At 45.8% G+C, this 17,806-nt stretch overlaps 1 protein-coding gene across 1 annotated transcript in view; it reads right to left on the reverse strand.

Moving 5' to 3' along the window:
• The window catches only part of tbx15 (T-box transcription factor 15), a 33,396-nt gene extending 18,695 nt beyond the window's left edge, over positions 1-14,701 (reverse strand). The window contains exons 1-3 of the mRNA XM_076030885.1: positions 14,188-14,701; positions 7,618-7,825; positions 3,545-3,646 (exon numbers count right to left, since the gene is read on the reverse strand). Coding sequence (XP_075887000.1) covers positions 3,545-3,646; positions 7,618-7,825; positions 14,188-14,377 — 500 coding nt within the window. The 5' untranslated portion in view covers positions 14,378-14,701. The remainder of the gene's footprint in view (positions 1-3,544; positions 3,647-7,617; positions 7,826-14,187) is intronic.
• Between the last annotated feature and the right edge of the window lie 3,105 nt (positions 14,702-17,806).

Consider the following 17,806-nt stretch of genomic DNA (forward strand, 5'->3'; position numbering starts at 1 on the left):
TGGGGGCTGACACCACAACCACAGAGCTGGCAGATACGAACGGCTTCATTCGCCCCTTTTTTCCTCATGTCTCTCACGCGCACTCGCACGAGGAGCCTCGCGGCGTTAAGAAAGCAAAAACAGGTTGACAAGAGTGTGAGTGTGTGTGTGCACGCATGTGTGTGTGAGCTTTCTCAGCTCATCACACGGTGTATAATGTAACAGAGGCAGGCATGCACATAAACTCTCCCACGCACGCACGTTTACACACAGGCCCAGCGCGGACTCTAGATTAGGTTACTGTACCGACAGAGTAAAATATTACTATTGAGTTACACATTGAGAGCTAACTGGAGGTGTGTGTGTGTGTGTGTGTGAGTGAGTGTGTGTGTGGGTCCGAGAGACCAAAAGCACAAAACATTCTCATGCACAGATATGACGGACGCGCCATGATGTCACCGCTGCAACACGTCCACTTCCAGACGGGCTTAAATGTCGGGATGTTTAGGTTTACAGGCCAGATTAGCTAGATTTAGATTTACTGTTGGAGAAATAAATAGGCTGGAAGTGTGTCGAGTCCTTTCGGGGTTTCATGTGATGGAAAGACCACGCACAGGCCAAGATTTAATAACAGTCATCCAAAGTCTGTACCCCGGCAGTGAACTGCACTCAGAAACGAGGAAGGGAGGTCCTTGACTTCTTTTGTGCAGCTCTGGAGATCATCCGGCGGTGCCCTTTGTGACATCACAAAAGGTGCTGGCACCTCTCCCGGTTCCCCGGGGTAAACACCAGCCAGACCCGGGTGTTGGCTGTCTCACACACTCACACCACCGTCCTCTGTTTTCGTCCCCTTCCAAACATGTTGGAGGGTCAAACGGGGCTTCGCTCTTAGCGACAGGTTGCAAACAGAGGGCTAAGTAACATGTTGCTTTCTAGATAACCAGGCATGTCCTGCTATGCAGAACCTGAAAAACAATTTCAATAGTTTAGGATCTGTTACGAATTAGCCCAAGGCGCATGTGTTTGTGTGTTTGTGTTTGAGGACTGAAAGGAAGAAAGTAGGAGGACGTTTTGAGCAGCCAGGTTCCTCAGTACTCAGCAGCTTCCAGCTAATGTTTAAAACCATGTGGCTTCAAACACTACAGTGCATTTGAATGTTGAAAGTTTAATGAGCAGGGCATCGATTTAACATTTACGGGCACCTAAAACGGAGCCCAAGTCAATCAAGTCACTCATGGGACGGACAGGAGCTCTTGCTACGGTCGGAACTGGAGACAGGAAGTGGAAGACAGATGGAGAAGGCAACTGATGTTGACGTTCAGCTGCACATCTGACAGCTGGAAGTTCACTAAGTGACACGTAGAAAGTCTCCGGCCTGTTGCTCTTTATGTAATAAGCCATTAATACATGAAGGGGTGACTTTCATCACCTTGGTGAAGTGGAACCATGAGGAGAAACCTTGCTTTGTCTTGAGGACAAATTACACCAGAGCTCTTTTTTCCTCTACTCGTTACTGTTCTCGTTCACAAAGCAGCTTGCAGCTATTTCTACCTGCGGTAATGTTCCATACGGGAACATAAAAGAACCACTTACAGGCTTTTCACATCGGGGCCGCCAAAAAGGTGCAGCGCTCCTTGAGCATTGCCAACAGCTCAAAATAACTTCAATCAAAATATAACGATGGCAATAATAACCTACAGTGTTCCCACTGATGCGGTTATTAATTTAGTTTTCAGTTTTATCCCTTTCACATTGGATTTCTGCTCTGTTCGATCGTCCGTTCAAAGTCAGTGCTGTCGAGTAATCTATTACTAAGTTATCCACTACTGTAATGAAACAACTTTCTGAGTAATCGGGATTATTGTGGCAAAACCGGTAATTATATGATAATTACTTTATCGCGAAACGATTCCATTACTTCTCCGAAATCTTTTGCAAGCTAAAAATGTCTTATCATCCACAAAATGTCTGGAATTTAGAAAAAGAAACAAAAGCAACGATGTTTCATGCACGTTAAGAGGGCAGAGTCAATATCTGGAATTAAAAAAAATTGCACTTTAACAAAGTTTATTCCAAAGCACTGGGCAACTGTGACTTTATCTTTTTTCACGAGAGTAATTAGTAATTCATTATTTTTGACACAGAGTAGTTGAAGAAGTAATTAGATTACTTTTATGGAGTAATCCCAACGACGCTCTTCAAAGTGCCAGCTTTTTTGCACAGCTATTGAAAGGCTCTAATTGGTTAAAATCCTCGTCAGGGCACGGCGTGACAAGCGGAGGGTCGCTCGCAGAAAAGTGGGTCGAGGAAACTTCTGAAAACGAAACAACTTTCCCTCATCTTATTTCCACTGGAGTTGCCTGCGATGTTGGCCCGCCGCATCACGACAGCGGCTTTGAAATCTTTCTTTCCATTTCATCCTGTCTTCCCTCCCTCCCCCGCTGCCCCTATTCCACCGTGTGAGTCTGAGGGTTGATCCTATTTTGCAAGCAGCCTCTGGGATGATGAATATTTCAACCCCCCCCCCCCCCCCCCCCCCCACCTCCCCCAACTTCGCTGGCTTCCACTTCAGGCGCTGCGGTCCGGGGGATACGAGTCTCGCTGCTTATCCCCAGAGATCCATCACGTGGCCGCCGTGGCTCTTTTTAAGTCGCTTTCGGCCCACTTCGCCCGTGCGAAGGCGTCTTCGCTCAATCGAGTCGGACGCGAGGTGTGTGGCGTTCAGAGGAGAGCCGGCAGGTCCAGCTAGCTGGAGGTCGACACGTTCATGCTCCGTCTGACATTTTGAAAGGCGTTCCAGGAAAATGCAGTTTTGTTGTCCAGCTGTGGCAGCGGCAGAAGTCTAGTGGAGGGAATTGGAGGGGTTGCGGGTGTGGGGGGAGCACTCATGCAGATGCAACTGTGCATATTATGCACAGCTGTGCATTTGTTTAAAGGATTTCTGAAGGCTTTTTGGAGGGGATGGATGGAAGCAGCTTTTACTTTTGTGTCGGTCTGAAGCATCTGCAACGGTTGACGTCCGTCCATTTGCACGTTTTAATATCTCGGCCAAGAGGCCCCAGGGTGGGTGGGGGAGGTGGGGGGGTGTGGGTGGGGGAGGGGTCCGTTGGGGATCTGGAGGGGTTAAAGCTCCCCCAGTGGTATGTTGAAGTAAAAGGTGTTGCTTTTTGTCTGGAGAAGAAACGCCTGTGCATTTGTGAGTAAGTTATGATAATTATTTTTCTGAACTGATAATTTTGCTGTTGCTTTTCTGATCCAGATGATCCATCTGGATCGCCAGCCTGGTTTTGAGCCCATAGACAGCAGTTAAATGGAAGGGAACCCTTTATGGACAAACATTCACACACAGCAGCATTCGCGTTAATCTCCAACTATAAGTTTGCTGTGATTTACTGCATCGCTTCTTCATCTTCTTTCCGATGAATTCAAAATTGCACGGAAACTCACCGGATCAGAAAACGATTTCTGCCGGAGGTTTCCAAGATGGATGGGCGAGATTTCATCACTTATGAACCTTCAACCGGCGACCATGCTGTCGCGCAAGGACACACTCACAGCCACTGACCTGTATCTCTTGTTGTCCACCGGCACGATGTCCATGGCGATGTAATACTGCTGGTGAGGGTCCAGACCTGCAATCTTCACTCTCATGGCAGGAAACATCCTCCTGACGAGGGGGGGGGGCGGGGAGAAAAAAAAATGCCATGACAAACAGTTCAAACATTAAACATGTTATTTCCTCCAGAACACTGTTTACAGCAGAGGTGGGGCCACAGTGGGTTCTAAAATTTGACAGAGGGGGCTGGAGCAGCAGCAGATGGATGGAGTGTTTTGGTGACCCACCTTACAGGAGGAAAAATATATCATGGGATACATAGAAAACATGTGGTTTTATGTCAATTGAAAATGAACAAAAGCAAAGTTACAACAAACTACGTCTTTGAAGCCCCATGGTATTTAGCTCTTTATTGAAATGACTCTTAAAACACTGGAAAAATACAGCTATTTTACGACTTGCTTTCGAATGCAATTTCTTAAAGTTCGGCGGGCCGGATTAAAAAGCTTAAAGGGCCGCATGTGGCCCCCGGGCCATAGTTTGCAGATTTAGACCATAACACAGACACAGGTATAATGGCATAGTATACCTGTGTCGATGAAACAAGTCAAAACGTTGCTTTTCACAATGAAATAGCTCAAAAGTAGGGGGAGTAACCGTAAAAAGTTAGTAAAAAGTTTCAACAAAACAGGAAGTTTATGAAAAACGCACTGTTCCAATGAGGACGTGACGAAAAGTAAATCAGTGTCATATCCCTTCAACAAGCCACATGTGTGAGAGAGGAAACAGCCACCATCATAAATAAAAGCTTAATTAACACAATGAAGGATGTTTTAAATGACGTCACATAATTAATATATTGCAATACAAATCACGGCAACGAATTGCAAGAAAGCTAATTCTTATTATTGCGCAAGCTGATAATTGAGCACAGACACTCCGTGACAAAAATAGCTGATGCGCGGTAAAAAAAAAAATATAAAAAAAATAAAAAATAAATGCAGTTCTCCGGACTGAAATAGACCGAATATTGTCTTCACATGGCAAAAAAAAAAAAAAAAAAAAAAAAAAAAAAAATCAACCCTGTTTTCAGGAGAACTTGGATGTTTTTCTACTCGGGCAGCGAGTTTCTCCCTCCGCCGCTCTGTGCAGCCGCGCAGCTGATGTAAACACAGCCATGTTTGTGCAGTGCTGAGTGAATCCGTCAGACTGACACACACACACACACACACACACACACACACACACACACACACACACACACACACACTCGGACACGTTTAAGACTGCTCTTTCGAATAGCCTGTCTTAGAATAATAATTTAAAAAAAAATGTCTTTCTGTTTGATTTTAAGTGCGTTTCAAAATCGACTTTGGCTACTGTGTAGTTCATTTTAACTCAAACTCCAACTATGAAGTCAATCGTGTTGATGAACCAGTGAAAAAGAATTGATTGCTGGTTTTTCATGCCTGGTGAAAAATCATTAATCATTCATTATTTATTTCCTGAAAAATATAAATATTATATATGTATATAAATATTATATATAAAATAGCATATACACACACACATATGTATACATACATATATATATATATATATATATATATAGTCTTTAAATAATTTCAAATCAAATATTTTATTATCAGTAACTATATTTAGTGACAGGTTTTTTTTCTCTCTGGTGTTGTGAAACGGCTCTTTAAGTTAACACACCCAAACGTATTTTTTCTCACGTGACAGCCATTCCAGTCGTATGCTCAAGTTTTTAACACTTAGATAGATAAAAAAAAATAAAAAAAATAAATTATCTTTGGAAAAAAAAAAAGAAAAGAAATAAGAAAACAGGAAAAATCTAAACGCGGAGCCGAGGAGGAGTTTAACTTTAAACGTTGTTTTTTCCCTCTCTCTCTCTCACTTCAAACAAAGCGTTTCCCCCCTTTTTCATTTCGGGCTCGTAAATCCGGGACTGTAATAGGAAGAGAGGGCTGCTCCCTTTTTTTTGCTTCCCTTCTCCACCGGATTTATGGCCTTATTATGAGCAGGCCGTGAAATCCAACCGGAGATGGCAGCGTCCGCCCGCACTCTGCCTCAGCGCAAAGTGACTGACGCGCAACGCAATGAGTCGATGACCAATTTAGAAGTAATTCATAAAAATAAAAAATAAAAAAGAAGAAGGTAAAAGCTGTGGAGAAAGGCGACGGTGGGGGATGAAAATGAAAAACACCCCGGGGTTTTAGAAGTTTGGGGCTGAAATAGCGCGACCACAACTATTTTACACATTTTCACAAATAGGCTGCAGCTCACACGTGAAACTGAAAAGAGAGGAATGATGTTCGCACGCGCTTTGATGTTTGTGTGTGCGTGTGTGTGTGTGTGTGTGTGTGTGTGTGTGTGTGTGTGTGTGTGTGTGCATACATGCATACTACATAAATTTACATGTGCATCTATATATAATATATATGTACACATGCATATACACATGTAAGTGAAGACATTGTCTATTTTTTATATTTATTTCTACCATTTTTTGTTTTTTGCTTTTTTGACTCAACTTTGCTTGTAGACTTTTATAAAAAACAAAAAAAACAAACAAAAAAAAACACTGATAGTCTGCTTATAATTAATTTGTGGAATAAAAATAAAAGTTGGAAAATTGAAACGTCATGTTCGGTTGTTTGTTTCAGAAAGGAAGAATAAAATAAAACTACTGCAGCCTATATTAAATCAATTAAAAAAAAAAACCTATATTGATTAAACGATTCTTACTTTCCCCCTAAAATGTTCCGCTATTCCAGTAGACGGACAGACCGACATGCTAGGAGCTCATTGCCAGATCTCGTCTCCGCCAGCGCGCCTTCACATTGTTTGAAAGACTTAACGCGATCACACGGGTTTTCAGAAGAGGATAGTAGTAGTGGTGGGGGGGGGGGGGGGGGGGGGGGGGGATCTCCAGGAGGGGGAAATGTTGCTGGAAACGGCGGCGCGGGGGGAAGCGGATCAGTGTCGGGATAAAGGTCCTTCCTGCGGGATCGGCGGGTCAACCTCTGAGCCAGGCCTCTGGGCCGAGGCTGTTTTCCCCCGCGAGAGAGAGCGAGAGAGAGAGAGAGAGCGAGAGAGAGAGAGAGAGCGAGAGAGAGAGAGAGAGAGAGAGAGAGAGAGAGAGAGGGAGGAAGCGTGTTGCAGGCGCATTAATGAGAACCAGCTAGCCTACTTCTACTAACCTGCCGCCGCGCCGCGGAGCAGCGCAGTTCCCCCCGAAACACGGAGCGAGCGGCCTGCATGTGCAACACATTATCACCCTGCACACACGAGCTCCGAGGAGGAGTTGCGCGGCCCGTGCCCCCGAAGTCCGCGTCGTGTCGCGATCTCCTGACCTCTGTCGGTTATCGTCGACGTATGACGCAGAATGGACTTGCGTCCGCGGGCGAGCAGTCTACGTAATTCGCAGGTATAACCCAGAAAAAGGTCCTAAATTACCGTACAACCACTGAAAAAATAAAAAAAAAATAATAATAATAATAATAATGAAAAAATGCGCAAAGATACGCAACAGTCTGTTTTTGTCACAACGTTGACTTTCTGGTTTAAAATTTTCATAAAAATGTTATGTTCCGTTGCTTTAGTGTCGCATCAGATCATGTGTTTGTGTTTGCGCCACTTTTTGCACCCGATTGATGAAACGTTACTTTTTTAAATATGTGTTAATCATTTATTTAAAAAAAAGTATTTTAACAAAATTGCCTTGTGATCTGCTGTTCGTCAGTTAATTAAAGTCCAGCTGTAAATGACGGTTACATATCTTGTGTTGCTTACAATAGAATTACATTTAGACAGTATAAGTACTCAGTCTTCCATGATGTCACTTATTTCACTTGTATGTGGATGCGTTGCATTGTGCATTCCTCAGCATGGTGGTTCTTTTTTTTGTGTGTGTGTTGTTCTGAAGCAGCTGCTGCCGGGCAGATGTGTACGAGGCTGGGTGAATCAGAGTAGAATAAACTAGACTGACTACACCACTGAGAGAGGAAGAGGACGAAGAAGAGGAGGAGGAAGAAGGGGAGTGGGAGGAGCCTTCGTACCTTCCCGCCTTGGTGATGATCATCTCCGTGCCGATGTCGTGGAAACGCTTCCACAGGTCCGCGCACTGCAGCTCCACCTGGATCTCCTCCATGGTGGCGGCGGGCGACGGCTCGCAGGGGCCCGGCGCCAAGTCGTCAGGTGCGCCGAAGGAGCACGACGTCCTCTCGGCGAGGCCCTCGCCGTCCGAGCCGGGACTGGCCTCCGAGTCTGCGGCGGGTATGATGGAGGGAGGGAGAGAGGGAGAGAAATGGGAGCGTGAAAATGATGAGGAGGCCCCGCCGTGGAAACAAGGGGGCTGGAATTAAAAGGCTCCGCGCTTTCGAAGGGAAGGGGGGGGTGGGGGGGGGGGACTTGGCAGAGATGCCGCGGTGGCTCCTAATCACCTGCCCCGGCATGTGTGGTGGTGGTGGAGCGAAGTGGGTCCCCCCGTCTGCATGGCTGCGCCCTTCGCGGAGGTCTGGGGTTCGTGTCAGAACCAGAGTAAATGTTGCGTGTAAAACCTTTTCTTTCTTTCTTTCTTTTCTTTTTTTTTTTTTTTCCAACGCCATTTCGAGCTTATTGCGCTTTAAACTGCCGGGGCCACACAGTACGGAGCATTGAGATGAGATCAAGATGAGATCAACTCCCCCCCCCCCCCCCCAAAAAAAAAAAGAAAACGTGCCTGGCTTTATGGCGATACCAGTCTGACCACCACTCGAGGCCCCGGGCACGGTCACATGTGTCGGTGAGCGCGGGGGACGTGAACGCGGCGCAGACCTCCAGGAAAAGATTTCCATCTGTCCGCGAGGAATCAAAGTCAACCGAACTTCGGGGACGTCGAGCATTTTTATTTTTCTCAACGACAAGCAGCCCCAAGTTTTCAAACTCCGCAAAATGCACCACAATTTTACGCCAAAACCGATTTCTTTCTTTAGAAGTCCAATGCTACGTTACATTTTCCAGCTTTTCAGTTACTATCAGAGAGAGGCGCAAATTCGCGGCGCCGCCAAATTAGCCCTCTGTTTACAGCAGAGGAGCTCCCAAGTGAACGGAAAAGGGGCGGCCAACAACATCTGGACGGTGCGTTAACTAAGCAGGCGCGCGGAGGCTGCGATGCCCTTCGTGACATCAAAACCGGTCGGGTTTTGTTTTTTTACAGTGCTGTTTCAAAGCTCTCGCTTTGAGAAATACATGAAAGGAGCCAATAGGATGAATTATGATTCTGTCTCGGAAGTTTTTTGGGGGGCAGGCTGGAAACAGAATGTTCTCACAAAACATTGATTGATTTTTTTTTAGAGTGTGGGACATGTAAAAAAATTCATTTTGAACTGCGGCTCGCCAGTAAAGGATCAAGCTTTTTGAACTTCAGAATTTCCCAACACAGATGACAATGTTAAAAAAGAACAAAAAAAAAACCAACCCGTAAAATTATCTTCTTTCATATGATAATTTTAAAAAAGTAACTACCTTCCACCTCAGCGACGCATCACCCCGAGTAAACCCTCGCACCATCAGCACACACTCTGGCTCATTGCATTTACAGCTCCAAATCCATCACTCTTTGAAAAAAAAAAAAAAAAAAGAGAGAGAGAATCCAATAATGTATTATTTATTGAGCGGCCTGACATTGGGGAGGTTCACTTGGCAGACGGCGGGGCACACAAATATGGTTATGCAAATGCAGACACTGGACAGCATCCCGGGCAAAAACCACCGCTGAGCAGGCCGAGCCAAGGCTGCTGCTGCTGCTGCTGCTGCTGCTGCTGCTGCTGCTGCTGCTGCTGCTGCTGGAGGGGAGAGTCGGAGGAGATAGAAGGAGGAGGAAGAGGGACGAAGGGTTGTGACGACCACAAAGAGGCAGAGGCAGACTTTTCCATCGCCTTCTGCCGTCACGCACCAACACTTTCCCTCTTTTTTGTGCAGACACACTAACACACTGCCATGAGGAGGATGGTACCACCAGGACAGGAAATCATTAAAAAAAAAAAAAAAAGTTAAGGACGTAACTGGCACTTTGAAAGAAAAGACTGGAGTAAAATCTAATTTTACTCGAATTTAGTGGACCCCAAATAAAAAAAATTAACAAAAAAGCAGACGTTCTGTCTCAGACTTTATGTTCTGGTTTTCCAGTTTTTTTACTGGACGTTTGATGATTCCATAAATGTCTGGTGGTGTGACAGCTTGTCCATCCCGCAGTTAGACACCATCTCTGTCCAGCCACCACGGCTTCCATCATCATCAACTCCAGCACTGTCTCAGCAGAATGACATTTATTTAAAATTAGAATTTTATATTTTATTGTTTTGGGTTTTTTTTTTAGGAAAAAGGATCAGATCGGTGCTTTATTGAGGCTGTAAATTCTCACTGTTAATGATAAAACTAAAGTAAAGTAACCGTCGTGTGGGTTTAAATTCATTTTTGTATTTAGGACTGAGATTTCGGGGCATCTTCAGTGGAAAACCGCCAACACACATGCAAACAGAAAAATCCAGTTTGGGGGCCTCGGCATCTCAGCGCTGTGAAGCGGATGTGAAGTCAACAGGAGGCGCTGGGAAGAAACAGGAGCGCTCCACAGGCCAAACCTACAGGAAAATCAGTGGCACACCGACCAATCAGAGGCCTGTCAACTCAGGCCGGGCGCCCTGTCATCACGCTGGAGGACACCAGTTGCGCTAACACGAAGGTGGAAGCAAAAAAAAAGAAAAAGAAAACCCAACTCGAACCGTGGTTTGACTCGAACCGCCTCCATATGTCATTGTGTTAAAGGTCCCTTACACCATATACCCAAAGTCTCCACTGTCGTTTTGCTCCCATGACTGGAGCACAATTGCAGAATTAATTCAAACAAAAATCCTGAAATATTTATTTATATTTATCGCTTGATTGCAACTTGCTGCGAACAAATATTTTTCTGCAGCTTCTGCATGCGACAACGATAACACGACCGGTGGTCGCAACCTGCGATTCCGGTGCCCCCTTGTGACATCACAGAGGGATGATAGTGGAAAAAAAGGTGTCTTAGCGCACATTATTTAAAAAAAAAAAAGTGGAGCAAGAGAGGACGGGATGGTCTCATAAAAACACAAGTTATTATCAGAAAACACTGACATTTGCACAGAACTGCCCAGGCTGGACGAGTTGATTTCCACCACCGCAGTGGCTGAAACTGCATCAGACTTCCCCGTCCGCTGTTGCGCACCGTTAAGCCTTTCCCTGCAGTTATTGCCTGGCTTCGGAGCATCTCTATGAATGAAAATACCATCATGAGTCAAAAAGAATTCACCCGGTCAGCATCACTGGGCGACCAGGGGACCTGCAGCCATCCCATACAGCAGGCCACTAATTGGCTCTGAATTCGTCCGAGCCACTTGCGTCAAGCCGGCCCTACGGGGGGGGGTCAAAGTTCACCAGCAGTCCCGCTCAGGTCGGCTCCCCCGGGAGGGCTTCCATCTCAACAGAAAACTAAACGCATCTGCACATTCGAGCGAGCAGAGAGCAGGTCAGTGCAGCCGAGGTCGCTGCTATTTTTGATATTACAACCGTGATGTGGTGGAATATCTCTAATGGGGAGCTCCCTACAAATTATCTTTTTTTTTTTTTCTTTTCTTTTTAGTAAGTTGTAGCTATTTTGAGCTGGAGGCAGCAGCATGGATTTTTTTTTTTTTTTTTAGATGTTTCTAATAAAAAAAAAAATGGGGGCTGGGGGGGGAAAGGGAAACTAATCTCTCAGATGTGGCAGCGTTTCCAAACATTTTTCTAAAAGGACGTTTACAAAACCGCCAAAAATATGTCTATTTTCAGCTTGTGCGTGTGCGAGCGCGACAGAAAAGCGGCGGACTCGGGAATAAATTTGGAAAGAAGACGCGTTTTAATGTGAAGGCGGCGGGCGGCGGAATTTCCGGGGTGAAAGGTCAACCGTGAAATCACAAAGTAAGCACACGCGCATGGGGGTTGGGGGGGACAGGGAAGGGAGCACCTGTTTCAACGCGGGGACTCGGGCACGACGGAAGCAGTAAAAGCTTCAGCAACTCGGCTGACGCGCGCGCGCGCAGACACACACACACACACACGGTGTCCAAAGTAAACCGATTAAACGTCTGATTGGAAGGATTATGAACAGAACGTATCCTAGTATTTTATTTTTTTTAATTCTGATTATTTTCAAATTAAGATCCCCGTTGGTTAAAGCAGGTGCCCCTGTTGAAAGTTCTGCGCGCTCAGAAGCCAATCCGAGGCCGCAGCAAGAAGCTCCGACCTTCGTTTTTATTGACTTAAGAATAAACAGTTTTAGGGGATGTTTTTGTAAGTTTGTGAGGTTGAGTAAAAAACTATTTTCCCTCCTCTTGCTGACCGAGCGGCTCCGTTTCGACAGGCGGTGCTGAGCCTCTCTCAGTCCTGCCCTTGTCTTGGAGGCTAATAAACGTGTTATACGACCAACAGGCTTCCAGACTCGCCTGGAGTTGCGTAAAAAAAAGAAGAAGAAATGACTGCGTTTAAGGATTCCTACCGAACCACATAATCTGACCACAGAGACGCACTGTTCTCGGTCACAGCCGCCCCGACGCGCCTCAGCGGCGGGTGTAGGAGCCGGTCAGCAGCCGCTGGCTGAACCTGCCAGGAGCCCCGTCGGCTGGGTGAGGGCGAGCAGGCAGGGCCGCCGAGGGACCACCTCCATGCCGCCCGAGCCGAAAGTCTCAGAAAACCCGACTAGAGGTGAAATTCTGAGCTATTTTAGCAGTTGTTTTTTTTAAAAAATGACCCAGGAACTTGCTGGTTCGTTCAATGGCGGTCGGGTTTTTCCGATGCCCGCTTGGTTTGGTTTGGTTTGGTTTGTTTTTGCCCCTTCGCCGTCAATTTTTGTCACCCAATAAACCAAACGCAGGTTTTTGGTATCACTAATATTGCAATTCTGCGATAAAATTATCTCAGCGAGGCATTGAATTTAAATTTATTTCGCATCTCAGTAGGCTGGAGCCGTGCGTAAAGACGCAGCGACCCGGAGGTCAGCGCACTAACCGGCGGTTAGGCCTGAACTTCCCGTCGGTTTGCTTCTGCACACACTTACATTATATTGTTGGGGATCAAAAGCGTTGTTGTTGTTTTTTTTTCAGATTAAGACTATGTGTTTTATTTAACAAAAAAACTAAAATAGATAAATAGAAATAATAATGCTAATAATCCGGACAGTGTCCTCGGGTGAACCGAGTCACTCGGGGTGTCTCTACACAAACAACGGGGCGCTGTTTTTTGCGGGCCCCGAGGCTTCCTGCCGCACCACCTCGTATCTGTCAGTTGAAAAATGAAGTGTCGACGTCTCAGAGCTCCGCGCGGCGCACAGGAGCGAGAAGTCACCTCGGGATTGAAACAGCTCCTTGTCGGCGGCAGGTTTTTAGGGATGTGGGGGTGGAGGGAGGAAAAACTCAACGACAGCTAATCAGTTTCTTTTTTTCTTTTTTTTTCTTGTTGTTGTTACAAAAGAGCCCGCGAGCATTTAAATCCACCCCCGGAAATATAACAAAATATACAATTAATGGCTCACATTGAATTAATAGAATTATATTTTTGCACGGGAGAGCAGAGCATTTCAATTCCAAAAATATATTTATTTCTATTTTTTAAACAAGTGTCAAATTTTAGCCTTATTATTATTATTATTATTATTATTATCATTATTATTATTATTATTATTATTATTATTATTATTATTCAATCATTTTACTCGGCCACTGTTGCATTATTTTTAAGCGGAAACATGCAGGCCTAAATAGATTCTAATATACCATTGTAGGCGCGCCGGGCGTTTGCGCTCCTCCAGCGCCTGTGTTTGACAGTCTTAACAATAATAACAATATATTTACAATAAAACATATCAACACGCACACGCACGTTCTAGTCTCGGCTGCCATATTTTAAGGGTGTTTCACGGTTTATGTTGCAAAACTAACCGTGGAGCCCTTTTTGGGATGCTTTTCTCCTCTGTCACGGTACCGGGCCTCATCATGGAAGGTTGCAGGGCTTCGGAACCCAAAACATAAACGCAAAACACTTGATGACCCCCGCACGAGACAGAGGCCTCCAACCACCCTGGAGGCGAACGCTTTCCAGCAGCAGCAACAACTTTACGCTTTGAGATGTAGATTTAAAAAAAACAAAAAAAAAACAATACACATATCATCAGCATGTCACGGTGGAGTTCAAGCAGCACCATCCACCCGGTTATGACAGTAGAATCAGCACTAAGTGTGTCATGAGGTGTCGGATTGTGGGCCTTGGTGAAGCGTTCGTGGCGTATTTGGACATCTCACTGAGATTATATTGAGTGATATTCCCTCAGCGGGCCTGCCGGTCAGCTTCATTCTACCAGCAGGGCAACAGAATAACTCGACAATCAAACTTTTGAGACGGCGGGACCTCGACCGGGATGAGCCTGCATGCATGCACAGAGCCGAGCCCCGCGATCCACGGTCGCTTTGTGTTGTTCTGCGGCCCCACAAAACAAGAGATGTCCCCCCCTGGGGAAACATATCGAGCGGCGGACTGACAGACGGACTGACCGACCGACTGACTGACTGACAGACTGACTGACTGACCCGGGTCCATATCCAGACAGTGCGCCGCCGGGTCCTCTCCGTCCGCGCCGAGGCTCTCCATGGACAACTCCAGCTCCTTCTCCTCCCAGCCCCGCAGCTTCCTCTTCTTGTTGGAGCCGATCAGGGCTTCCACGGAAAAAGCGTGGGCTCTCGAGCTCAGGGCTGCGGCAGATCGCCTCCTCTCACTCATTTCTCTCGAGGGGGGGGGAAAGTCCGCCCGCCCGACTCGCCACTTCGCCGTGCGTCCAACGCGGTGAAGCAAAACAGAAAGACAAAAAAAAAAAAAAAAAGTAGTAGTGGAGAAGGCGGGGTTGGAGGGGGGGAAAAAACGCACACGTCGATTGTTGACAGCGGGACGCAAACTCACCACCAACAGTGTCCAAAGTTAATCCCAAACTGCGACTAGAAAGCCCGCGACAAACTTTTGCGCGGCGCGCCGAGTCATCGTCGCCGCGCGTGAGATCAAAACGACGTGGGGGTAGATATGGGGTGGTGGTGGTGGTGGGGGCGGGGGAGAAGGGGTTCGGCGGTCTGGGCGCCTCGAGCGTCTGTCTCTCTCTCGCGCGCGTCCGCTCGCGCGTCTCGCCTTTTTCCTCTTACTGCTCTTCTCGCTGCTCTCTGATTGATACTCACTTCTGGTGGGGATTTTTTTCCCCCTCTCCCTCTCTCTCTTTCTCTTTCTCTCCTTCCAGCGCTGGTCCAATCAGGAGCGAGGAAAGGCGACGACACGGAGCGCCTCGTCCAATGGCGGAGAAGGGAACAGCGGGTTCTGGAAGAAAAAAAAAAGGGGGGGGGGTCAAGAAAGAAAGAGTGAAAGAGTTTATCGGGGGTGACTGCAGCCCTGCCGAAGTGACACCTTCATGGAAAAATACGCGTTTGCAAAATCACACTTGGCGCTCCGAGAACAGAATTATTAATTGTAATAATAATAATAATAATAATAATAATAATAATAATAATAATAATTGGTTTTGGAAAACGTGCTTGTGATTTGAGGGTGATGGCTGCGGTGACCTTCCTCAGCGGGCTGCTCCTCAAGGTTGATCATGCAGCAGCAGCAGCAGCAAGTAGCGAGGCCTTCACGGTGGACACCATGCACTGCACAGTCACGTTACCGTCCCTCGGTTCCACCAATGCAGCTCAAGGTGCTCCATCATTACCAGGGGATGGCGGGGTGACAAGCGGCGTTAATTGTCTTCGTTGTGCGGTGGAGGAGCAGGGCTGAGGAGCCGCACAAGGTGGGCTGATCTCGGACCCGCGCTCCCGGCCCGATTGGAAGGAGAGTAGAGTGATAGTTTTTTTCTCTCTCTCTCTCTCTTTCCATTCACTTGACGCGTCCTCTTATATTCAAACACATTGAGAAGTCCATCTAAGGTTTCAGATTAGAGAAGCACATTGGAGGAAATGGTCCGAACTAGAAATACTATTTGAATGGACCCCTCCACCCCTTCCCGATCCATAAAATAGAAACACTGCACTGCAATTATTGAGTGACTGACCCTGGATCTGAGCAGCAATGGGACGTGGTTCTAATGAATCTATTTGATGACAAAAAAGTTAGAGACGATGCGGGCAAATTAATAATAGTTAAACTATGATCATATTTTCTATTTGGTTTACGAAAAAACCCGTCATTGTTGTGATGCATTGATACATATTGACATTTACACATGATTTAAATTTCAGAAAATAATAGTGCTTACTATTAATGACGGACGCTGAATAATAATAATAATAATAATAATAATAATAATAATAATAATAATTTCATATAAACGATTTGTTAACAATATTAATTATAAAATCAGAACTATTTTAATCAACAACAAGAATAACTAATAATACTAGTACTACCACCAATAGTAATAATAATCATTATCATCCTCGTAATCATAATCATAATAATCATTATTTTTGTCTGAAAACAATTATTTTCCATCCATCCATTTTCAATACCCAGTTCTTCCTCCACTCTTTATTTTATTTTATAAAACTGCTTCAACATAGATGAACAATATTGCTCTTGATTCCGGGATGCGATCAGAGGAGATATCCACGAAAACTCGGAGGCTCTTTGTGACTCCCGGTTAGACACCAAAAAAGCAAAATGAGAACCAAATAGGTGCGCCAGCCGGGGTTGTTTGCAGCAGGTTCTGAAAAAGAAGCAAGATAAGCGGCTTTGATTATGATTATTGGAGGCCTGAGTCTGAGATTTACAAGGATTCATTTTGAAATATATATACATAAAAAAAAACATTTTGTAGCTTTGTACAAAACTGGTCCAGATGCTCCAAGTGGAGGAGGGCGAGGGCGGTTCTGTTTGTTTTAATCGCGCAAGGAGAAAGAAAGAAAAGAAAAAAAATCCACCATTAAACCACTATGCATCTGCTCAGCTTTTACGCACATTCGTGCTAATCTGCACACACAACAATGGGATATCCATCCCCGTTTGTTTTGGAGTAACAAGATAAATAAAAGTATTCGCTAAGAGTTCGGAGCATTAATGACGTCCTGGCGCAGCCGGATAACGACGTGTCGTTTTGATTGGGTTGCACATGACTGCGAGGCGTGCGTCACTTGGAGGAGTTAAAGCCCTGCGCAAAGCTCCAGTAAAGTAAACAACCGTGCTGAATGCCCTGCGTGTGTGTGTGTGTGTGTGTGTGTGTGTGTGTGTGTGTGTGTGTGTGTGTGTGTGTGTTTAGCGGAGGGAGGGAGGCTGAATACCTGTGGAAGAGGACTCGTTAAAAACAAGCAGTAAAAGCTAAAAACCAACTGTTTAGATCCCAATTTCAGCCCCGATGGCATCTCATTAACGCAAAAAAAAAAAAAAAAAAAGAAAAAAGAAAAGACACACAAAACTGTAACATACAAACATAACATAACAACACGTGAGCCAATGTATTCTCTTCTTTTAAAAATTTGTTTGGCTATTAATTTTTTATTCTGAGCTTTTACGAAACTCTGTTCTGATTTCAGCGTTTAACGCGCGAAAAACGGCGGTTACGTAAGTTTTTTTTTTTTTTTTTTTTACCCCGCTATTTTCATTCACAATCCGGGCCTTTGTTGTGCAAAACGTGAAGACACGATGCCAAAAAAGCTCCCCCCCCCCCCCCCCCCCGCCCCATCCCGTCCACCACCCCGAGCGCAACACGTGCAACCGCGCGTTAAAACGACCAAACGTGACGTTAATGTCCAATTAGTAGAAGAAAGCTTTTGACCTCGGATGACCCCGGGGATCAAGCCTGCGTGCAGGCACTAAAGGAATCCGGAGCGGCGGAGGTGGAGGTGGTGGATGTGGAGGCGGCGGCGGCGGCGGCGGCGGCGGCTCTGGGTTCATCTTGAACACCTTCCACTCGGGGCCAAGGACTGCGGCTCTCCGCGCCGAGGAACAAACGCGCTAAATTTAGCGCGGAGAACAACTGCAAGAGCCGTGCGCGTTAAACGTAACGGCGATCCCAAACACATGTTTTTTTGGCGCACGCACCCAAGGAAGACGCCCTTGAAAAAAGTGACCTTTTTTTTTTTTTTTACTCCCCTTTTGTCGAACTGGATTTTTTTTTTTGTGTGTGTGCGTGTGTTAAATGAAAGGGATTTTTATATGAACGGGGCAAGCAACGCT

This window comes from Nelusetta ayraudi, unplaced genomic scaffold, assembly GCF_046127955.1.
Source record: "Nelusetta ayraudi isolate G7.1 ecotype Tasmania unplaced genomic scaffold, CSIRO-AGI_Nayr_v1 ptg000031l, whole genome shotgun sequence".
NCBI lineage: Eukaryota > Metazoa > Chordata > Actinopteri > Tetraodontiformes > Monacanthidae > Nelusetta > Nelusetta ayraudi.